The sequence below is a fragment of the Pan troglodytes genome, chromosome 20 (assembly GCF_028858775.2).
Source record: "Pan troglodytes isolate AG18354 chromosome 20, NHGRI_mPanTro3-v2.0_pri, whole genome shotgun sequence".
Lineage (NCBI taxonomy): Eukaryota > Metazoa > Chordata > Mammalia > Primates > Hominidae > Pan > Pan troglodytes.
The window spans coordinates 59586395-59606064 of NC_072418.2; the positions used below are offsets into that span (position 1 = coordinate 59586395).

Sequence of the window (19670 nt, forward strand, 5' to 3'; positions counted from 1 at the left end):
AGGAGGTGATGAGGATTGGATGAAATGTCTAATTCTTGACACTTCATCTCTCTTCTCTGCACACTCTGAACTGTCTTTGGAATGGCAGGAAACTCATCTCCTAAACATAGAAATGAAGAAAGTTTCCCATCCCAATTACATAACCTATCTGAAAACTCGTAGGCAAACCCAATCTCAGTCCTTCCATAATCTTGCTGTGTGTCCTTTGTACAACTCATTTAACTCCTTTGTGCCTCAGTTCTCTTCTCTGTTAAATGGGGATAATAATACTACCACTTTGGGCTGTTGGAATTAAATGAGATAATATTAACGAGATGCCTTTCCTTGTAGTATTTTTTTGATAAATGACAGTTATTTTTGTTTTTCTGAATAACCAGGGTAATTCAATTTTCTATCCATTAGGAAAAGGAGGTTAAATCCTTACCTCATACCATTCAAAAAAATTCCAGAAGGTTCAAACAAAATGAATATATAAAATAAGACTGTAAAATATAAGATTATACAGGAAAATGTGTTTATGAGAGTAAGGGGAGGCCAGGAGAAGTGATTCATGCCTGTAATCCTAACACTTTGAAAGGCTGAGCCGGGAAGATCAGTTGAGGCCAGGAGTTGAGACCAGCCTGCGCAACATAGTGAGACCCTGTTTCTACAAAAAATTTAAAAATTAGCCAGGTGTGGTGGCACATGCCTGCAGTCCCAGCTACTCAGGAGGCTGAGGCAAGAGCGTCACTTGAGGCCAGGAGTTCAAGGCTGCTGTGAGCTATGATCACACTACTGCACTGCAGCCTGGGTGACAGAGTAAGACCTTGTCTCAAAGAGACAAGGAGGGGGAGGAGGGGCGGGGAAGAGAGGGAGAGACAAGGCTGAGGAAGGGCATCTTAAGACCCTAAAAGCAAAAAATAAATAAATAAATAAAAAGGATATCTTGTATTTTTATTAAAATTCAAAACTTCAGGCACTGTGTAAACACAATAAAAACATAAGGGAGGAGCCAGGAGAAAATATTTGCCACAGATAGAGTAACAGGCAAAGGATTAATGTGCAGAATATAGAAAGAATGTCTATTCATCAGTAAGTAAAAGCTATATAAACAAATAGAGCAATGCGGAGAGGAGGAGATAAACGGGTAATTCACAGAAGAGAGAATAAGCCTGTTCAAAAACATGTGTTTAATTCTCCTCACTAGTAATCAGGGAAATGTAGCTAAGATGATGCAGGGACACCGTTTTCCCCCTACCTATGGCTTTGCCGAAAATTTTAAAAATTTAATGTAGCCTCCATGAGAGCAACTTGGCTGTAGTCACTGCATTATAAATTTGAACAACAATGGTCATTGATAATAATAGCAGCTATTAGGCACTGTTGTAAGAACTGTACGTGTATTACTTATTATTGTTATTATTGTTTTACTTTCACAGAAATCCTGGGACTTGGTAACCATAATTATTCCCACTTAACAGCATGGGCAACCGAGGCACGGAAATGTTAAGTAACACACCCGAGGACTCACTAGTAACAAATGGCAAAGCCAGCCGCTGCCCCAGGCGGTCGGGCCTCAGGGTCCCCGGGCTGCCACCCCCTGCCCCAGCTCCTTCTCCCTTCCGCCCACCCCGGACTCCCGGTTTGCAGACTGGAGAACCACGGGGGGCGTACGCAAAGCCGCTGGCCTTGGGGCGTCTGTCGCAGGGTACCTCGAACATAACCTACGTGCTCATCAGCTAGGGATGGACCAGCTCGGTACCACACCCCCCTGCAACCACGCCGCGGGTACCCCGCCTCTGCGGCCCATCCACTCCCTTCCCCACGCCCCTCCAGGTGCAGGCTTCCCGGGGGTGGAGGAGGGGAGGAGGACGCCCACGCTCCCCAATTCCCCCACCTCCCACCTCCCACCTCCCACCTCCCCCCACCCCCCCCCCGCAGCCTCCGCGTCTGCGCAGCCGCAGTCAGTGCGGCGCCAGCTCTGCAGAGCCCAGACAGGGTCCGGTTGGGGAGGGTGAGTCCTTCGAGGGACCCCCGCGGGCGGGAAGGAGGCGGAGAAAAGGGGCTGGGGGCGCGGGCGGCGATCCGGGGATGCGCGCGCGAGTATGGATGCGCAGAGGGTGTGTGTGCCTGGGCGAGGGTGAGGGGCAGAACAGCTCCAGGGATAGGGTCCGGGGAGAGGGCGTCTCCAAGCCCGTCCGGTGGGAGAGGACCGGGGTCTGTCGGGGTCGGGTCTGTTTCTCCGCAGCGGCGGTCTGTGTCCTGGCTTGGGGGTTGCAGGTGAATTCCAGCCTCCTCGTGAGGAGGGGAGCACAGACCTGTGTACCCTCGTGGGGCGGCACGGGCACGTGCGCTCGTCTCGCTGGGGCTTGGTGTCGATGTTCGCTCCCCCTGGGGTGTTCAGCGCACCTGCCCGAGTGTGCACCTGTGCGTGTTCGCGTTGTGTGTCCGCCTGGGCCCCTGTGGACCACCCTGCAACGGTGGGAGCGCAGGCTCTCAGCAAACAGGTGCAGCAGCCCCGCCCCCACTCTTCTGAGCTGTGTGGCTTTGATCAGGGGACTTCCCTTTCTGTTAAATGGAAACCTAATAGTATCTGTAGCGAGAAGTATGGCCACCTTTATGTGAGAAAAGGGATTCGCAGGGCTCAGCAGGGCTGGGCACAAGGAGAGTTCTGGGCTCCGGGAAACACTGCCGGTATTTTTATTGCTTTTACTGTGGTTGCTGGTTGTCGTTGTTGTGACTGCGTCTCCATTCTCTCAGGGGATGACTTGTTTGCTATTTCACCATGAACACTGAGGCTGTGGGGTGTGAATCTCCTCCCCCCACCATACCTCTGTCTCATCCCTTTCCTTCTTCCTCCTCCATTCACTGCGGATCCAGCTTCTCCTGACCTTGACCTGATGGCTGTCGTCTTTCCCATCTGTCACCCCGCTTGCCTGCATTTTCTCCTTTCTCATGCCTTCCCCTCCCCTCAGCCTAGATCCATGATTAATTATGTCTCATATTAAAAACAAAGCCAAGCAAAACCCCAAAGCAATAAACAAATCAGAACTCCCTAATGGTACTCTCTAACACTCTTTCCCACGAAGGTCCCATAGGAATTTTCTTGCCCTGAAAGATGTCTAGGCAGCCTCCTCTCCTCACTCCCAACAGACTCCCCGGCCCACACTGAGGTTGCAAATGGGCAACCCCAGGGTCTAATTCAGCCCCACAACTTGTGCTATTTGACTAAAGGTGTCTTCCTGTTAAACACTGGAAATAATTATTGACATCATGAAATGTAGAAAATGCCATCTGAAAATATAGATTTCCAGTCTTCTTTTGAGAAATCACAGGATGGGCGACACCAGTCCCATGCGTTTGCTCTGCAGACATTAGCTGAGTTGCATGGTGCAGCTTCTTCAGACAGGAGACCTCATCTCTCTTGCCCCACTGCCTCCGTCGTCTCTCCTCATGCCATATATCCACTGCCGTTTGTTCATGTGCTCCTTACAATAGAGAAGTATTTCTCTGGACCTATATTTAATTTTCATTTGTAGAAAAGTGACAGTAAAAGAGTCCTCTTGATTGACTCATTGATTGATTTTTGAGAGAGTCTTTCTCTCTTACCCAGGCTGGAGTGCAGTGGCACGATCCTAGCTCACTGAAGCCTTGAACTCCCAGGTTCAAAGGATCCTTCCAATATCTGAGACTACAGGCTCGTGACACCACACCTGGCTAATTTTTAAACATTTTTGTAAAGACTGGGTCTCACTCAGGCTGGCCTCAAACTCCTGGGCTCAAGCAACCCTCCCACCTTGGTCTCCCAAAGTGCTAGGATTACAGGTGTGAGCCACCTCGCCTGGCTGATTTATTTATTAATTCATGTCGTTTCCTATCCCATTTGTTATATACAAATGTGCAGACTGGAGAACCATGTGTGGCTGTAGGTGTGTATATGAGTATGTGAGTGCGTATGTGTGTGAGTATGAATGTGAGTGTGTGTGACTGTGTGTATGAGTGTGTGTGTGTTAGTCTATGTGAGTGTGTGTGAATGTGGATGTGTGTGTGTTTGTGTTTGTGTTGGTGTGTGTGTATGTGACTGTGTGTCTATGTGTGTGTATGTGTGGATGTGTTTATGTTTGTATGTGTGTATATGGGAGTATGTGAGTGTGTGTGTCTGCATGTGCCTGCCCATGACAATCACTCCCTTTCCAGCTTTGTCTCCAGAGCACCCTCTACCGTTTGACCTGCTGTGTGCTTTATTTGTTCCCTGCCTGTCTCTTTGTCTCCCTACTAGAATGTAAGCCCCAGGAGGGCAGGAATCTCCACTTGATTACTGCTGTATTTCTAATGCTTACAGTCGTGCCTAGCCCCTGCTGGCCCTCTGTAATGATTCACTGAATGATGAAATGTCCATCAGTCCTCAGGTTCTGAATCTTGTGCCTGGAGAACCAGAGAGGACCCTGGAGCAGGAGGAGAAAGAGAAGCTTGTCTCAGAAGCTCCACCTCCTCCTGGGGCAATGCAGAGTCTCAGGCCTGAGCAGACACGGGGGCTGCTGGAGCCTGAGAGGACCAAGACTCTGCTGCCTCGGGAGAGCCGGGCCTGGGAGAAGCCTCCTCATCCCGCCTGCACCAAAGACTGGGAGGCTGTGGAGGTTGGGGCCTCCAGCCATGACAGTGATGAGAAAGGTGAGAGGCAGGGGTCCTTTGGGAGGTGAGTGGGTGGAGAGGAAGGAATTGGCAGAGCCTAGGGAAAGACTAAACATTCACTCCTTCACTCATCCATTCAACAGCTATTCATGGAGCACTGTGTCAGTCAGCTTTTGCTGTGTAACAAGTCATCCCCAAACTTAGGGGCTTAAAGCAACAATCACTTATCAGCTCATGATTCTGTGGGTCAGAAGTTTGACCTGGCTTCAGGGGACACTTTTCCTGCCTGTGCTTGTCTGTGCAGCCTCAGAGAGCTGGTGAGGCCACTGGTCGATCTCAGACGGCTTTACCCCCATGTCTGCTGGTGCTGGCTGTTGGCTGGCTTGGTGGTGCTGAGGACAGGCCATGTGTCTCCAGCAGGATTTTTCAGGGTTATCCTCATGGGGGTGCTTGCAGGGTTCTCAGGGATGGCAAGAGAGGGAATTCCCCAATTTTCAAGCACTGGAAGATTTGAAGAGGAAAAACACATGATCTCATTTGCATTTCAAAAATATTCCTCTAACTCAGTGGATTTCAACTGGGCGTGGTCTTATACCCCACTTCTCCTCCCCAGACGATTTTTGGCAGTGTCTGGAAACATTTAGGATTATCCTAACTGTGGAGATGCTGCTGTTATCTGGTGGGGAGAAGCCAGTAGTGATGCTGATAAACGTCCTACCATGCACAGGACGGACCCTCCCCCCACAGAAAGAATGGTGCAGCTCCAAATGCCGATAGTGCCAAGTTTGAGAAACCCTGAGTCTCACTGCATGTGAGAATGGATTGTAGGGCTAGGAAGTCAAGAATGGAAGGTGGGAGGCCAGTTAGGAGATTCCTGCAACTGTCCAAGACAGAGGTGAGGTAAGTGGAGAGATTTGGGACATCTTTGGGAGAAGGAATCAGTTCTTGCTGATGGATGTGGAGAAGGGGAGGAAAGGAGAGGTATCATGATGACTTTTAGGGTTTTGGCCCAAACAGATGGATAAAGGGTGGTGCCATTTGCCGACATCTCAATGGCACCCCATAGCAGAAAGGGGCTGAACCTTATACCAACTACTAGGCACTGTCTTTTTCCTCAGGGGATGAGCAGGGCTGGGACAGAAGGAGTGGATAACAGAGGCCAGCTCTGCTAGTGAGGCTTGGAGCTCCTGGCTGGGGCTAAGGTGCAGAAAGAGTGGAAAATGCCAGGATTTGCCCAGTCTATTCAGCTTAGGGATGAGAAGGACGCTAAGGTTCTGACTATGGGGACATGTCCCCACTAGTGTCTGTTCTTTGGAAGCTGGGGAAGCCTCCATCATCCTGGTTTACTTCTGTGGCTTTTTCTTCTGCTCCTTCACTCAGTTTCTGCCGGGGGCCTGTAGAGAAGGAACTCTTTTATCTACTGGACAGGTAAGGGACTGAAGACTCAAGTGGCAGGGCACATCAGGTGACCCAGTTGAAGTTTTCTAGGTAGTTATAGAACAGAATTCAGGTCTTTCATTCTCTCAGCCCCATATGAATCATCACATAGGCATATGTGTGTTTGTGTGTGTGTGGGGTTGTGTGTTTGTGTGTGTGTGTGTGAGAGAGAGAGAGAGAGAGAAGGAGGGTGAGAGAGAGAGAAAGAGAGAGAGAGAGAGAGAGAGAGAGAAAGAGGAGGCTATTACTAGAAAAGGGACAAGATGCCAGTGGGAAGAGCCCACTCCTGCCATCTGGCCACTCACTCATGGCTCCTTTTTCCTCCACTCCCACCCTCACCCAGACCTGTCTTCTCAAGAGACTGGGCTTTCCCAGGAGTGGAGCTCGGTGGAGGAAGATGACGAATCAGAGGGCTCCCAGGTACACTGGGGGGTTTGTTCTTTTTCCACAAATGTCCCACTCTGTAGATCTCAGCACTTTGTCACATTTGCATTCTCAGCTTGGAATTTACCTGCCCCATAAAAATCTCAAGAGATCTCTTGTGTCTGATCTCTATGGTGATCAGACACAGACTGGAGGGTCTCCATGTGGTGTGTGTAACTCAGTTCACATGTACCCTCCAACACTTCCTTCATAAATCCATCTACCCATGCATCCACCTCTGTACTTCATCTTCTGTCCACTTATTCATCAACCCTCCCTTCCATCCACCCTCTTACCTTTCCAATCACTCATCCATTCATTCATCCACCTCTCAAACATCTACTAGCCATTCACTCATCTGTCCACTCATTCATCCACCTAAACTTTTATTCACCTACTCACTTGTATACCCATTCCATCCATCCATCCATCCATCCATCCATCCATCCATCCATCCATCCCTATACTTCATCTGTTTATCCACTTATCCATCCATCCATCCATCCATCCATCCATCCATCCATCCATGCATCAACCCATCCCTATACCTCAGCTGTCTATCCACTTTTCCATCCACCCATAAACCCTCCCTTCCACCCACCCTCTCACCTTTCCATTCACCTGTCCATTCATTCATCTACCCATTGAACATCCACCAACTATTCATCTGTCCACTCATTCATTTACCCAACCTTTCATCCCTTATGCATCCATATACCCATGCCATCCATCCATCCATCCATCCACCCATTCCTCCATCCATATATCCAGTTATCCATATACATACTCATTCACCCTTTTATTCAGATGCCATCAATCCATCTGTTCAGTCCACCCACCTACATATCCATCCCCTATCCACTCAACTGTCCACCCACCTATTCATTCCTCTACTACCTGTTGGCTGTGGTGAGGATATGGCTAGTATGCATCCACCCATATGCCCACACATTCATTCATCCATCTGTATCTATTCACACACCCAGTCATAAGACCACCTACCAATCCATTCACCCATCCACCCACTATTCCATTTATCCATCCACTAATCATCTACTGAGTTTTAATCCAGATACTACAAGTAAAACCAAAGACAATTATCAAACACATTTCTTTCACTCAAAAACCTAATGTTTTCTTTTTTGAGGAATAAGATATCAATATAAGAAAACCAGTGGTTCTTTCATTTATACATTCATCTCATACATGAGAAAAATCACATAATCACTCTCAGTGAGCACATGAGAGTCCCATCCATCTCCCAATCATGTCAGGAATGTAACTCTGGCTGCCTCAAGCCAGAAAATGGATTTATTGGCTCGTGGTGCAGGGATGAGGGCGAGGGAAACAAACTGGCCAACAAACCATGATAGTGCAGAAATAAGTGCTGGGCACAGTGGAGTGGCCCAAAGGAAGAAGTTAACTGCATGCCAGGAGGTTTATTCTTGGATATCCCAGAGAGGAGGACACACCACACCTGGGGTTTTTGGAATAGTAAGAATTCCATAGGCATAGCAGGGAAGGGAACAACATGTGCACAGGCAAGTTGGTATAGCAAGGTACGTTTCAGGGACACTGAAGTTAAGGGCAGAGCAGTGGGAGGTTTGGGTAAAAATATGGCTGGGATGACATCATTCAATCATTGCACGTCTATTTCTTGAGCACCTACTCAGTGCCAAGCAGTGTTCAATGCACAGAGTGTACAATAGTGAGACAGAAATGGTCCCTGCCTTCATGGAGCTCACAGTCACCGAGGTAGACAGATGACAATTGAAATAAGCAGCTAAAATATGAATTGGGCTGAGTGGTGATAGCTGCTATGGAGAAAAATGAAGCAGGAAGGGGGTTTGGGAGTAGGAGTTGGGGCTTGGGGTTGCTGTTTTAAGAAGCGTGTCTAGGAAAGTCCCCACTGAGAGGGAGCTATTGAGTGAGGACCTGAAGGAGGTGGGGAGTGAGACTGGCAGATGTCTAGGGAGAGCGGGCTCTATGCAGAGGACACAGCAAGTGCAAAGGCCCTGAGGTACAGATGTGCCTGGTACATTTGGGGAACACCAAGAGGCGTGGTGGTCAGTGTGGCTGGAGGGTGGGAGGGAGGACTAGGAGGTGAGGTCATGGGGGCGATGGGGTGGATGATGTAGCGTCTCATGGGCCATGGTGAAATGTGAGTTTTACTCTGAGTGGGGTGGGAGCCATAGGCGAGTTCTGGACAGAGGAGGGTCACGTTCTGATTTGGCCTTTAGCAGGACTCCTCTCACTGCTAAGTCCCACACCGAGGAGGTTGGATGTGTTTTGCAGGCAGTGGGAGCCATCGAAGGGGTTCGGGGACTTACAGAATCACTCTGGGAGCCCATGTGGAAGGAAGGTGGGTTGGATGTGGCTGGGGTTAGAGTTTAGAGGGGCAAAGGAGCAAGTCAGAAATGTGTAGTTAGGGAAAAAAAGGTAGAAATGAAACAGAGAAGAGTTGCCACTTTCCTTGTGCATGTTACAAGCTTCATGCTATTCTTTTTATTTTTTATTTTTTTGAGATGGAATCTCGCTCTGTCACCAGGCTGGAGTGCAGTGGCACTATCTTGGCTCACTGCTCACTGCAACCTCTGCCTCCTCTGTTCAAGTGATTCTCCTGCCTCAGCCTCCTGAGTAGCTAGGACTACAGGCGCACACCACCATGCCCAGCTAATTCTTGTATTTTTAGTAGAAATGGGGTTCCACCATGTTGGCCAAGATGGTCTTGATCTCTTGACCTCGTGATCTGCCCACCTCGGCCTCCGAAAGTGCTGGGATTACAGGCATGAGCCACGACGCCCAGCCAGCTTGATGCTATTCTAAGCTCATCTTATTATAACACATCTAGTAACTGAACACTCATTAACTCTCATAACTCATGAGCCTTGTGAGATTGTTAGCATGGTTTCCTCCTCTACAGATGAGGAAACTGAGGCAGAGAGGAACCAAATGGCTTCCTTCAGGTCCCACAATGAGTGGGTAGCAGAGCTAGCATAGAGTTTGGGCTTGGAGGGGAGGATAGGAGCGAATGGGACCCAGGACGTGTTGAGTTGGGGACCTGATGACATTTCCAGACCTGTGGGACGTGAAAGGTGAAGGAAAGGGACAAGCCCAGGGGCAACACGTGAATTCTGATGTGGGGACAGGGTAGAGGGAGGTTCTAGCCTCCAGCATAGGGATCAAGGAGGCAGTTTGGAAGAAATGACAAGGTTGATTTTAGACATGCTGCTTGGGAGAGGCCTCTGTGACATCATTCATTCACTTGCTCATTAGCCCAGTTGTAATTCCTTGAGCCAGCATTGATGGAGCACACACCAGGGGGCTGATAGGGGAGGGCCTCTCATTGGCAGGCCCTGGGCCAGTTTTCTGCATGGACAGACCCTCCTTCCTGCAGACAACCACCCTCTTTCAAAAAAGAAAGAGGAGCGGGCTGTCTGGAACCAGAGACCTTTGATGACAGTTACAGCCTCATTATGGGCCAGGAGCTGGACTTTGTGCTCTACTTACCTTAATTTACTTGGTCCTCTTATCAGTCCTTGATGTAGGACCTGTTATCCCATTTTACAGATGGGAAAACTAAGGCACAGAGAGGTTATGTGACTTTCCCTTGTCATGCAACGTGTAAATGGCAGAGCTAGGATTTGTACCCAGCATGTCTCTTAACCACTAGGTGTCCTGCCTGTTTGGGGCTTGGGGCAGAGATGAAGGCCTCTCTCTCCCTGTTCTCCTAGTCACTATACCTCCTGTGGAGAGGAGTGAGTGAAGAAGTGGAAGAAAGAAAAAGAGTTACTTTCCGGGAGGGCAGAAGTTCCCAGTCTGTGGGCCCAAAAGAAAGCAAGCAGGGGAAAATGGTCCCATCATTACCGTTCCATAAAATGCAAGCATATGTAACAGCTGCAAATCTTATCTAAGTGCATGAGATTTTAAAAAGATCAATGCCCAGAAATAACTCCTGGTAAAAGTTGCTGTAACAGGCCAAATTCATCCATAGTGTGAGAAGTTGGGGTAGTGGTTACCTTTGAGGTGGGGGGATTTCGGGGTTGATAATGATCTGCTTCCTGTTTGGGGTGCTAGTTACATGGTGTGTTCACCTTCTGAAGGTGCCTCAGGCTGTACACCTAGGATGTGTGCAATCTCCCCTTTCTACATTCCACTTCAACAGAATGTTTTACGCTGGCTGGGCGCAGTGGCTCACGTCTGTAATCGCAGCACTTTGGGAGGCAGAGTCAGGTGGATCGCTTAAGGTCATGAGTTCGAGATCAGCCTGCATAACATGGCAAAACCCCATTTCTACTAAAAATACAAATAGCTGGGCATGGTGGCGCATGCCTGTAATCCCAGCTACTCAGGAGACTGAGGCAGGAGAATCGCTTGAACCTGGGAAGCAGAGGTTGCAATGAGCTGAGATTGTGCCACTGCACTCCAGCCTGGGAGAGAGAGTGAGACTCTGCCAAAAAAAAAAAAAAAAAAAGTTGCTGTATATATCCTTGTATATATCCTGCCAGACATGTTTCCCTATATACTGAGACTGAATTGAGATTTGTGTGCCAGTGCTTGATTGAGGGTTGTGCTCTCAGGTGAAGCCCAGCGGGGAGTGAGGGAAGCTGGAGAGGGGAGGAGAGGGAGCCAGGCAAATATACTGGTAGAACTGAAGTCCAGCCTCCGTCTTATCGCAAGGGAACCCTGGAATGTGAATAGAGAGTTGTCCTCCTCTGGGCTGGGTGCAGTGGCTCACACCCGTAATCCTAGCACTTTGGGAGGCTGAGGTGGGTGGATTACGGGGTCAGGAGTTCAAGACCAGCCTGGCCAAGACGGTGAAACCCCGTCTGTACTAAAAATACGAAAATTAGCTGGGCATGGGGGCGGATGCCTGTAATCCCAGCTACTCGGGAGGCTGAGGCAGAGAATTGCTTGAACCCGGGAGGCAGAGGTTGCAGTGAGCTGAGATTGCACCACTGCCCTCCAGCCTGGGCGATACAGCGAGACTCTCCTTCTCAAAAAAAGACAAAAAAAAAAAGAGAGAGAGAGAGAGTTATCCTCCTCTGAGTCAGTGGAGTGGCCTTTTGTATCCCATATGAGTTATTGTTGGCTGTGGACTGCCCTGGGGGGCGAATTAACCTCCTGGGTAATCCTCTAGGAAGGAGGATCTCATTAGCAAAGGGCATTTGTCAGAAGAGAAGGAGCAACTACAAACTGTAAACCATACAAGTAGCGGCCAATACCCCTAGCCTCCAGGGGAGAGCTGCACCAGCCTGAAAAACAGAAATAAAGAGAAATTAGGTGAGGCATCTATGGGTCTATTATGTGTGATGTGTGTAAAATTATTGGATTTCAGATTACCTGTATTTATTACATTTTCTTAACTTTATATTCTGCTTTTCAAAATTGAAGTATAATTATTTCCAATAAAATGCACTAACCAGAGAGTGTTTACACATGTACATCTGTGTAACCAACACCCCAATCAAGATATTGAGTGCTGTCATAATTCTAGAACATTCTCTTATTTTCCCTTCTGGTCCATCTCACTCCCCAGCCCTGGAAGCAACTACAGTTCTTGATTTCCACTTGCATGGATTAGTTTTGCTTGTTGTTGAATTTTATCTAAATACTGTCATGTAGTAAACTACATATATATTTTTTAATTCCAAAAAAGGAAATTATGGCAAAATTGTTATTCTTCCAGTTGGCATTTTCACTTAATACATGCTGGACAGTTTTCCATTTAATATATATTGATTATCTTCATTGTATTTCAAAGTTACTTTTTCCTGCTGCCAAATATTCTCTAGCTCAGTTGTGTCAGACCCATTTCCTTGGGTGATGAATTGCTAGGCTCCCATTGCTGTCACTGTTACAGAAGGCAATGCTACAATGAGCGTTTGTTCAGTCGGCCCAATTTTATGCATGGATTATGAGGAACTTTATAAAAATTCACATTCTCTGGTTCTCCTCAGATACACTGAACCAGAAAATCCAAAGGGGATCCCAAGATATTCGAAAAATTCTCCCAACAACTTTTGGTGCTCTACCAGGTTTGGGAACTGCTTAAGTGGGTCATTGTCCCTAGGTATCTGGTTGTAAAGGAAGATTTGAAATAAGGTGTCATCCAGAGGGAATCAGCAGGCTAAAGGGAGGAATTTGTTTCAAAGATTAGAAATGTGAATTCCATCAATGATTTATAATATACTTTAATAATTCATAGTCTGTGTCCTTCCATTTTTCTTCTTTCACAGGATTTTTTTCAGTGTTCACCATTGCCTAACTTTCCAGATAATCCATTATGTCTTGTACATTCACCAAACTTCCTTGATATTTTAATAGCAATTGCACTAAATTCATCATTAATTTGGAAAATTGTCATCGTTAAACATTTTGTCTTCTCATCTCTTATCATGGTATGTTTTTTCATTTATGAACTCATTCAACAAATATTTACAGAGTTCATACCCTGTTCCAGGCACTGGGAATACAGTAGCAAACAAAGCAAAGGTTTGCCCTCTTGGTGCTTACAGTGTCATTGGAGGAAGAGACAATAAACATACATAGCATGTCAGGTGGTGATAGGAGCATGGAGAAAAAGACAAGGGGCATGCATAGTGCAGGGTTAAGGGTATCTGGAGGAAGGGCATTCCAGGAAGAAGAACTCATAACTACAAAGGCTTGGAAGTGACTGTGGCTGGAACAGAGTGAGAAAGGCAAGCAATGACGTCAGCGTTAGAAGGAGCACTCTGACTGGCCCATGGGCAAGAAATTGGGTGGGATTATCAAGATAAGAAACAAAATTCTGTATCAAGAGTACAAGATAGATGACAGTGGCTTTAGCCAGGGTGGTGGTAGTGAAGGGAAGGGAAATGGTCAGATTCTGAATGTTTTGAAGATAAAGCCAACAGTACTTGCTGATGTCTTGAATGTGGGTGGTGTCAGAAAGAGAGTCAAGGATACAACAATTGGAGGTCTGGAGGGGCCTGAAGGGGTAATGGGAGGAAAACTGCATGAGGAGCTTTTTTTTTGTGGGGGACATTACAATATTTGTTTGGGGACATGTGAAGTTTAAGATGTCCATCAGATATCCAACTGGAGATGGCAAATAGGCAGTGAGATATATAGTTGGGTCAACAAATACACATACATATGCAAGCACACACATATCTCTTGAGGGGGTGGGGTCATTAGAGCATAGATGGTATGTTAAAACTGAGATTTAATATACCAGTGAGATTTTGAAATTGTCATCCCATTATTCGAACATTTCCTCTGAGAGAGTATAGTTATGTTACATTCTTTTGTTTATCTTATATCTACTCAGTTGTACCGTTTTAAATTCAAACAGCTTTTCTCTTGATATGACATTTCATTTCTGATCATATAAGTCTATTTTCCTGCAAGTAACAATGGTGGCCCCTTCCTTTCCAATATTTATCCTTTTCCTTTTTTCTGTTTCAGGGCTTTGTGGAGTGGTCAAAAGCTCCACAACAAACAACCATAGTCTTGGTAGTGTGCGTGCTTTTTTTGTTCCTGGTTTTAACGGGGATGCCTATGATGTTTCACATTTAACTATAATGGTGGCTGTTGTTTTAAAAGTTTAATTTAATGAAATAGATGCCCTATGTCATGTTAAGGAATTGTGCTAGTTAAAAATCAGGAATAGGTGTTGAATATTTTCAAATGCCTTTCAAACATCCTTTGAGATGATTTAAAAAAAATTTTTGGTGTGAGTTTGCACACACTTTATTTCCATGAAATGAAGACATCATTGATTGTAAAACATTATTTTGTATACCACGGAGAAAGAAAAGTGCTAATTAATCGTTAAGATGCCAGTTAAGATGCCACCAACTGGAAGATATCTCCTGACTTTGAGAAGATGAAAAAATGTGCAACTGAAGATCAATGAAATCTGGTACATTTCCTAACATCAAACCAACTTTGCATTCTTAAGGTTTTGGTGCACCAGTCTTTTCATACACTAGATTATATTTATTGATATTTTATGTAGGATTCTTGCCTCTATCTTCACATGTGAGATTGGTGCTATCTTTGTGAAGTTTTGGTATCATGGTTAAGCTTGCATCATAGAAAGACTTGGGTAACTTTTACCCTTTCTATGCTTTTAAATAGTTTCTGTAGCTTAGGAAGTATCAGTCCCTTGACACTTTAAATGAATTCATTGTTATAACCAGGTCATAGAGTCATGGAGAGAACGTTTCAGCTAATTCTTGGGCAGCTTTCTTAGTTCTTTACAATGTTATCAGTTTATTAATACTTTTTACCTCTTGCATTTATTTTGGAGAATTACAGAGGTTTTTTTTTTTTTTTTTTTTTTTTGAGACCAAGTCTCACTCTGTCACCCAGTCTGGAGTGCAGTGGCACGATCTCGACTCACTGTAAGCAGAGGGTTCATGCCATTCTCCTGCCTCAGCCTCCCAAGTAGCTGGGACTACAGGCGCCCACCACCATGCCCAGCTAATTTTTTGTATTTTTAGTAGAGACGGGGTTTCACCGTGTTAGCCAGGATGGTCTCGATCTCCTGACCTCGTGATCCGCCCGCCTTGGCCTCCCAAAGTGCTGGGATTACAGGTGTGAGCCACCGTGCCCAGCCCAGAGTTCTTTTATCCTCTAGAAAATTCTTCATTCCATAGAGCTTTTTCATATTATTAGCTTAATTATGCATAATGTTTTATAATTAAAAATTTCTCTTTATTTTGTTCTATCCCCTGTATCCTGTAAACTGCTGTTTGTGGTTTACTCATTATTAGATTTGTCAAAGGTTTATCTAGCTTACTATTGTTTTTCCAAAGAACCAGCATTAGGATTCATTTATATCCATTATTTCTTTTATTTGTAATTTGTTTTTCTTTGATATGTATTGCATTTATTTTTTATTGTTTTTCTTCTTTGTCTCAGTTTTTATACTGAATACTTGATTTATATTCTCTTTATATTTTCTATAATAGCATACTTATTAACACAAATGTACTTCTGGATATAGCGTTGGCCACATCTTAACATTTGATTATTCATTTTTGTTTATGTTGTCTAAAAATTACATTGTAGTGTGTCTAAATATTACATTGTAGTGTTTCTAAAGAGTGCTTTGAAACTCAGTGATTTGGTTTATTTTTTGTTTAAAAATAGTTTTGTTTTCTTGTTTTACTGCACTGTGAACACAGAATGTGGCCTATAACACATCTGCTTCCAAAACTTTTTAAAAAGCTTTTAGTGTGGCCTAGAACATGTCCATTTTTTGTAATTGTTTCACGAACATTTAAGATGAAGATATCTTCTCTGTCTGTAGAACTGAAAACTTTATGTGCCTGTTAGTTAACTCAGTATCGTCAATTATATTGTTCAGATTCATGTGTTATCTAATTTTGGCCTATTATATTCATTAAAAACCAATAAGGTTATGTGAAACTTTGTTAGTACAATTGTTTTTGCTAATAAATTTTTATAATCTTTGCTTTATGTACTCAACAGCTGTGTAATTCGAGGCATATAAGTGCAGCATTGTTATGTCCTTGTTAATTAAATAATATATGTAAAACACCATATGACAATGGCTGGCAGATAGTAGGCACTCAATAAATGTTAATTAAAACCTGATTCTGAATCCTTTGTTAAATATAAAATGATTGTTTTCAGTCAATTTAATCCGTTGCCTTAAATTTTACCTTGTCTAATACTGGTTGATATTATCATCCTGTGCTCTTCTATGTATATGAGGTTCTTTAGAGAAATTAACAGGGAAAAGTATGGATTATCTCTCCATTCCTCTCTCAGGCTGATTGCCTGCAACAAGCAACCAGCCCTTAAAAGAAAGGAAAACAGGCCTTAACTATTACATTTTTTGAGATTCTACTGGAAATAAGAGAAGCTCAATTCAAATGAGCTTAAGCAAAATAATAATAATAATTATTATTATTATTCGTTCATGTTACACCAAAGTTTAGGATAAAATTGGCTTTATTTACAGCTGGTTCTGGGGGACCTAAAAATATCACTGGGGCTTTTCCTCTCCTCACCTCCCTCTCTTCCTTCTACATGGCTGGAGACAGCTATCATGGACCCTGTGATCATCTCTTCCACACGGCAAGGTGGGAGACCTGGCAGATTCCCATCACGCACACCTGCAACTCGCATCCTTGTTCTGCCTTGGGGACAAGAGTCCTGAAATTAGGGGAGAGAGAGCAGCAACTGCAAAGGCCCTGAGACATAAACCGACTGCCCAAGTAAAGGATGGAGAATGGACTGCAGCAGGTCAAAGGCGGAAGCAGGGAGATAAGTGTGGAGACTGTCTTAGGTGTCCAGTCAACAGGGGATGGGCCGGGCATGGTAGCTCATGCCTGTAATCCCAGGAGGGAGGCCAAGGCAGGAAGATCACTTGAGGTTAGGAGTTTGAGACCAGCCTGGGCAACACAGTCAGACCCTGTCTCTACAAAAAATAATAGTAATAAAAATTGTCAGGCATGGTGGCATGCACCTGTAGTCCCAGCTACTCAGGGAAACTGAGGCAAGAGGACTGCTTGAGCCCAGGAGGCTGAGACTGCAGACAGCCATGATCGGGCCACTGCACTCCAGCCTGGGTGAAAGAGTGAGACCTTGTCTCAAAAAAAAAAAAAAAAAAAGCACCCAAAAACGAAAAGTAGGGGATGATGATGTTGGGGGGCTAACTGGGCTCTGATTAGCTCAGACAGTGCCACAGGTCTTGATTGATTTTGTGGAATATTGAAAATAATCATGGCCGGGCATGGTGGCTCACACCTATAATCCCAACACTTTGGGAAGCCAAGGTGGGCAGCTCACTTGAGGTCAGGAGTGCGAGACCAGCCTGGCCAGCATAGTGAAACCCTGTCTCTACTAAAATACAAAGAAATTAGCTAGGTGTGGTGGGCACCTGTAATCCCAGCTACTTAGGAGGCTGATGCAGAAGAATCACCTGAACCCGGGAGGTCGGGAGGTGGAGGTTGCAGTGAGCAGCAGAGATTGTGCCATACCACTGCACTCCAGCCTGGTCAACAGAGCAAGACTGTCTCAAAAAAAAAAAAAAAAAAAAAAAAAAAAAAAAAGAAGAAAGAAGAAAGAAAGAAAGAAAGAAAGAAAAAAGAAAAGAAAAGAAGAAAGAATCATGATACTATCAGTAATATAAATCACATTAGCAATGGTCTGCTAATTAGCTCTACAGTATGCCAGGGACCTAATTTCATTGATGACAGAAGTATCCACTCAAGCCACTGACGTTCCATTCTCTACCCGACAGCTGGATAGATCCCATTAAAACATAATCAACCAGATTGGGCAACATAGTGAGACCCTGTCTCTACAAAAATAAAAATAAAAATAAAAATATTAGCCAGGCATAGTTGTGTGCCCCTGTAGTCCCAGCTACTGTGGAGGCTGAGGCAAAAGGGTCGCTTGGGCCCAGAAGTTCGAGGTTACTGTGAGCTACAACTGTGTCACTGCACTCCAGTCTGCACAACAGAGAGAGACCTTGTTTCTAAAACAACAACAACAACAACAACAACAACAACAACAATAATAATAACAATAACACAATTAGGACCATTCATAATCCTCCCATTTCAGGTAAAGCCAAAGTCTTCACAATGCCATCCAGCCCTATTCCAAGTGGCTTCTCTTCCCTCCTCCTTATCTTGCTCCCTCCCACGCAGCCACACTGGCCTCCTTGCTGTTTCTCAAACTCGCCTATCATGCATACTTCAGGACTTTTGCACTGTTCCTGCTCCGCGGAATGCTCTTTCCCCAGAAGCTCCCATGGCTCCCTCATCTCCTTCAGGTCTCAAATGTCACTTCCTCACAGAAGCCTTCCCCGACCACCCTCAAGTAGCACCTCTCTGCGCAGGTCCCGCTCTACTCGTCTTCACAGATTGTATCATGACCTGACAAGTAATGGGTCAATGCAGTTCCAGTCTAGCGTCCTCAATGGCCATTCCTGCCCCTTGGGTGGTTCTCCCTGGAGGAACTGTGAAGATGGAATGGGGGGAGGAGAGGGCTGTGGAGTTCAGGTTGTGCCTCCCCGGAACTCCTCACACATCCGTACCAGCTTGTGGCACCTCCACACGACCCCACCCCCATGCTCTTGAAGCTCCTCCGTCTCTTCCTGGCTTTTTTTTTTTTTTTTTTTGAGACAGCATCTCGCTCTGTCGCCCAGGCTGGAGTACAGTGGCGCGATCTCGGCTCACTGCAAGCTCCGCCTCCTGGGTTCTCGCCATTCTCCTGCCTCAGCCTCCTGAATAGCTGGGACTATAGGCACCCGTCACCACGCCCGGCTAATTTTTTGTATTTTTAGTAGACACGGGGTTTCACCGTGTTAGCCAGGATGATCTCGATCTCCTGACCTTGTGATCTGCCCACCTCAGCCTCCCAAAGTGCTGGGATTATAGGCGTGAGCCACCGCGCCTGGCCACTCTGTCTCTTCCTTTAACAGGGCAGGTTGGACCAGGGTGGTATTTGAATATAGTATCTAGGGAACACTGCGTAGGGGGAAATAAGTACTAGAAGTTGGTAAATACGGCAAATCTAAAATCACAGGGATTAGGCCGGGCGCAGTGGCTCACGTCTGTAATCCCAGAACTTTGGGAGGCCGAGGCAGGTGGATCACCTGAGGTCAGGTGTTCGAGACCAGCCTGGCCAACATGGGGAAACCCCGTCTCTACTAAAAATACAAAATTAGCCGGGCGTGGTGGCGTGTGCCTGTAATGCCAGCTACTCGGGAGGCTGAGGCAGGAGAATCACTTGAATCCGGGAGGCAGTGAGCTGAGATCGAGCCAGTGCACTCCAGCCTGGGCAAAAAGAGTGAAACTTCATCTCAAATAAATAAATAAAATAAAGTAAAATCACAGGGATTAAGTGGACCACCCCTTGGGCCAGTCATGTGGCCTGTGGTTAGTAATTCTCATAGTGAAATAGCCCGATTACCCGCGAGAAGGTTTGGGAGGGATTAATGAGAAGGCTGCACGCTGCCACCAGAGGGCAGCTTCGGCATCCAGTGCTTTGAGGGTTCACAGAATCCTAGGTCCATTTCCTCTTTACCTTATCTGTCAATCCTTACATTTCAGAAGCTCAGAAATATTTTGGATAATTTTTCCTCCACGGACTCAGAGGACTCTAACCTCCCGGGTGCTTTTCTCTTTCTACAGCAGGAGGGGTTCATGGCAAATTCTCATCACCCCTCC

At 45.7% G+C, this 19670-nt stretch overlaps 1 protein-coding gene across 2 annotated transcripts; it reads left to right on the top strand.

The window, feature by feature from the left end:
* The first annotated feature begins 1936 nt into the window (after positions 1-1936).
* Positions 1937-16080, top strand: SMIM17 (small integral membrane protein 17). Of its 2 annotated transcripts, none has more exons than XM_016936942.3 (4): positions 1937-1993; positions 4382-4650; positions 6392-6468; positions 13921-16080. In XM_016936942.3, the coding sequence occupies exons 2-4, from the start codon at positions 4482-4484 to the stop codon at positions 14029-14031; spliced, it is 357 nt and encodes a 118-aa protein (XP_016792431.1). In that variant the 5' UTR covers positions 1937-1993; positions 4382-4481; the 3' UTR covers positions 14032-16080. The 2 variants fall into 2 exon arrangements, with proteins under 2 accessions (XP_016792431.1, XP_016792432.1); XM_016936943.3 differs by having other exon boundaries at positions 1944-1993; positions 4389-4650.
* Positions 16081-19670: the final 3590 nt, after the last annotated feature.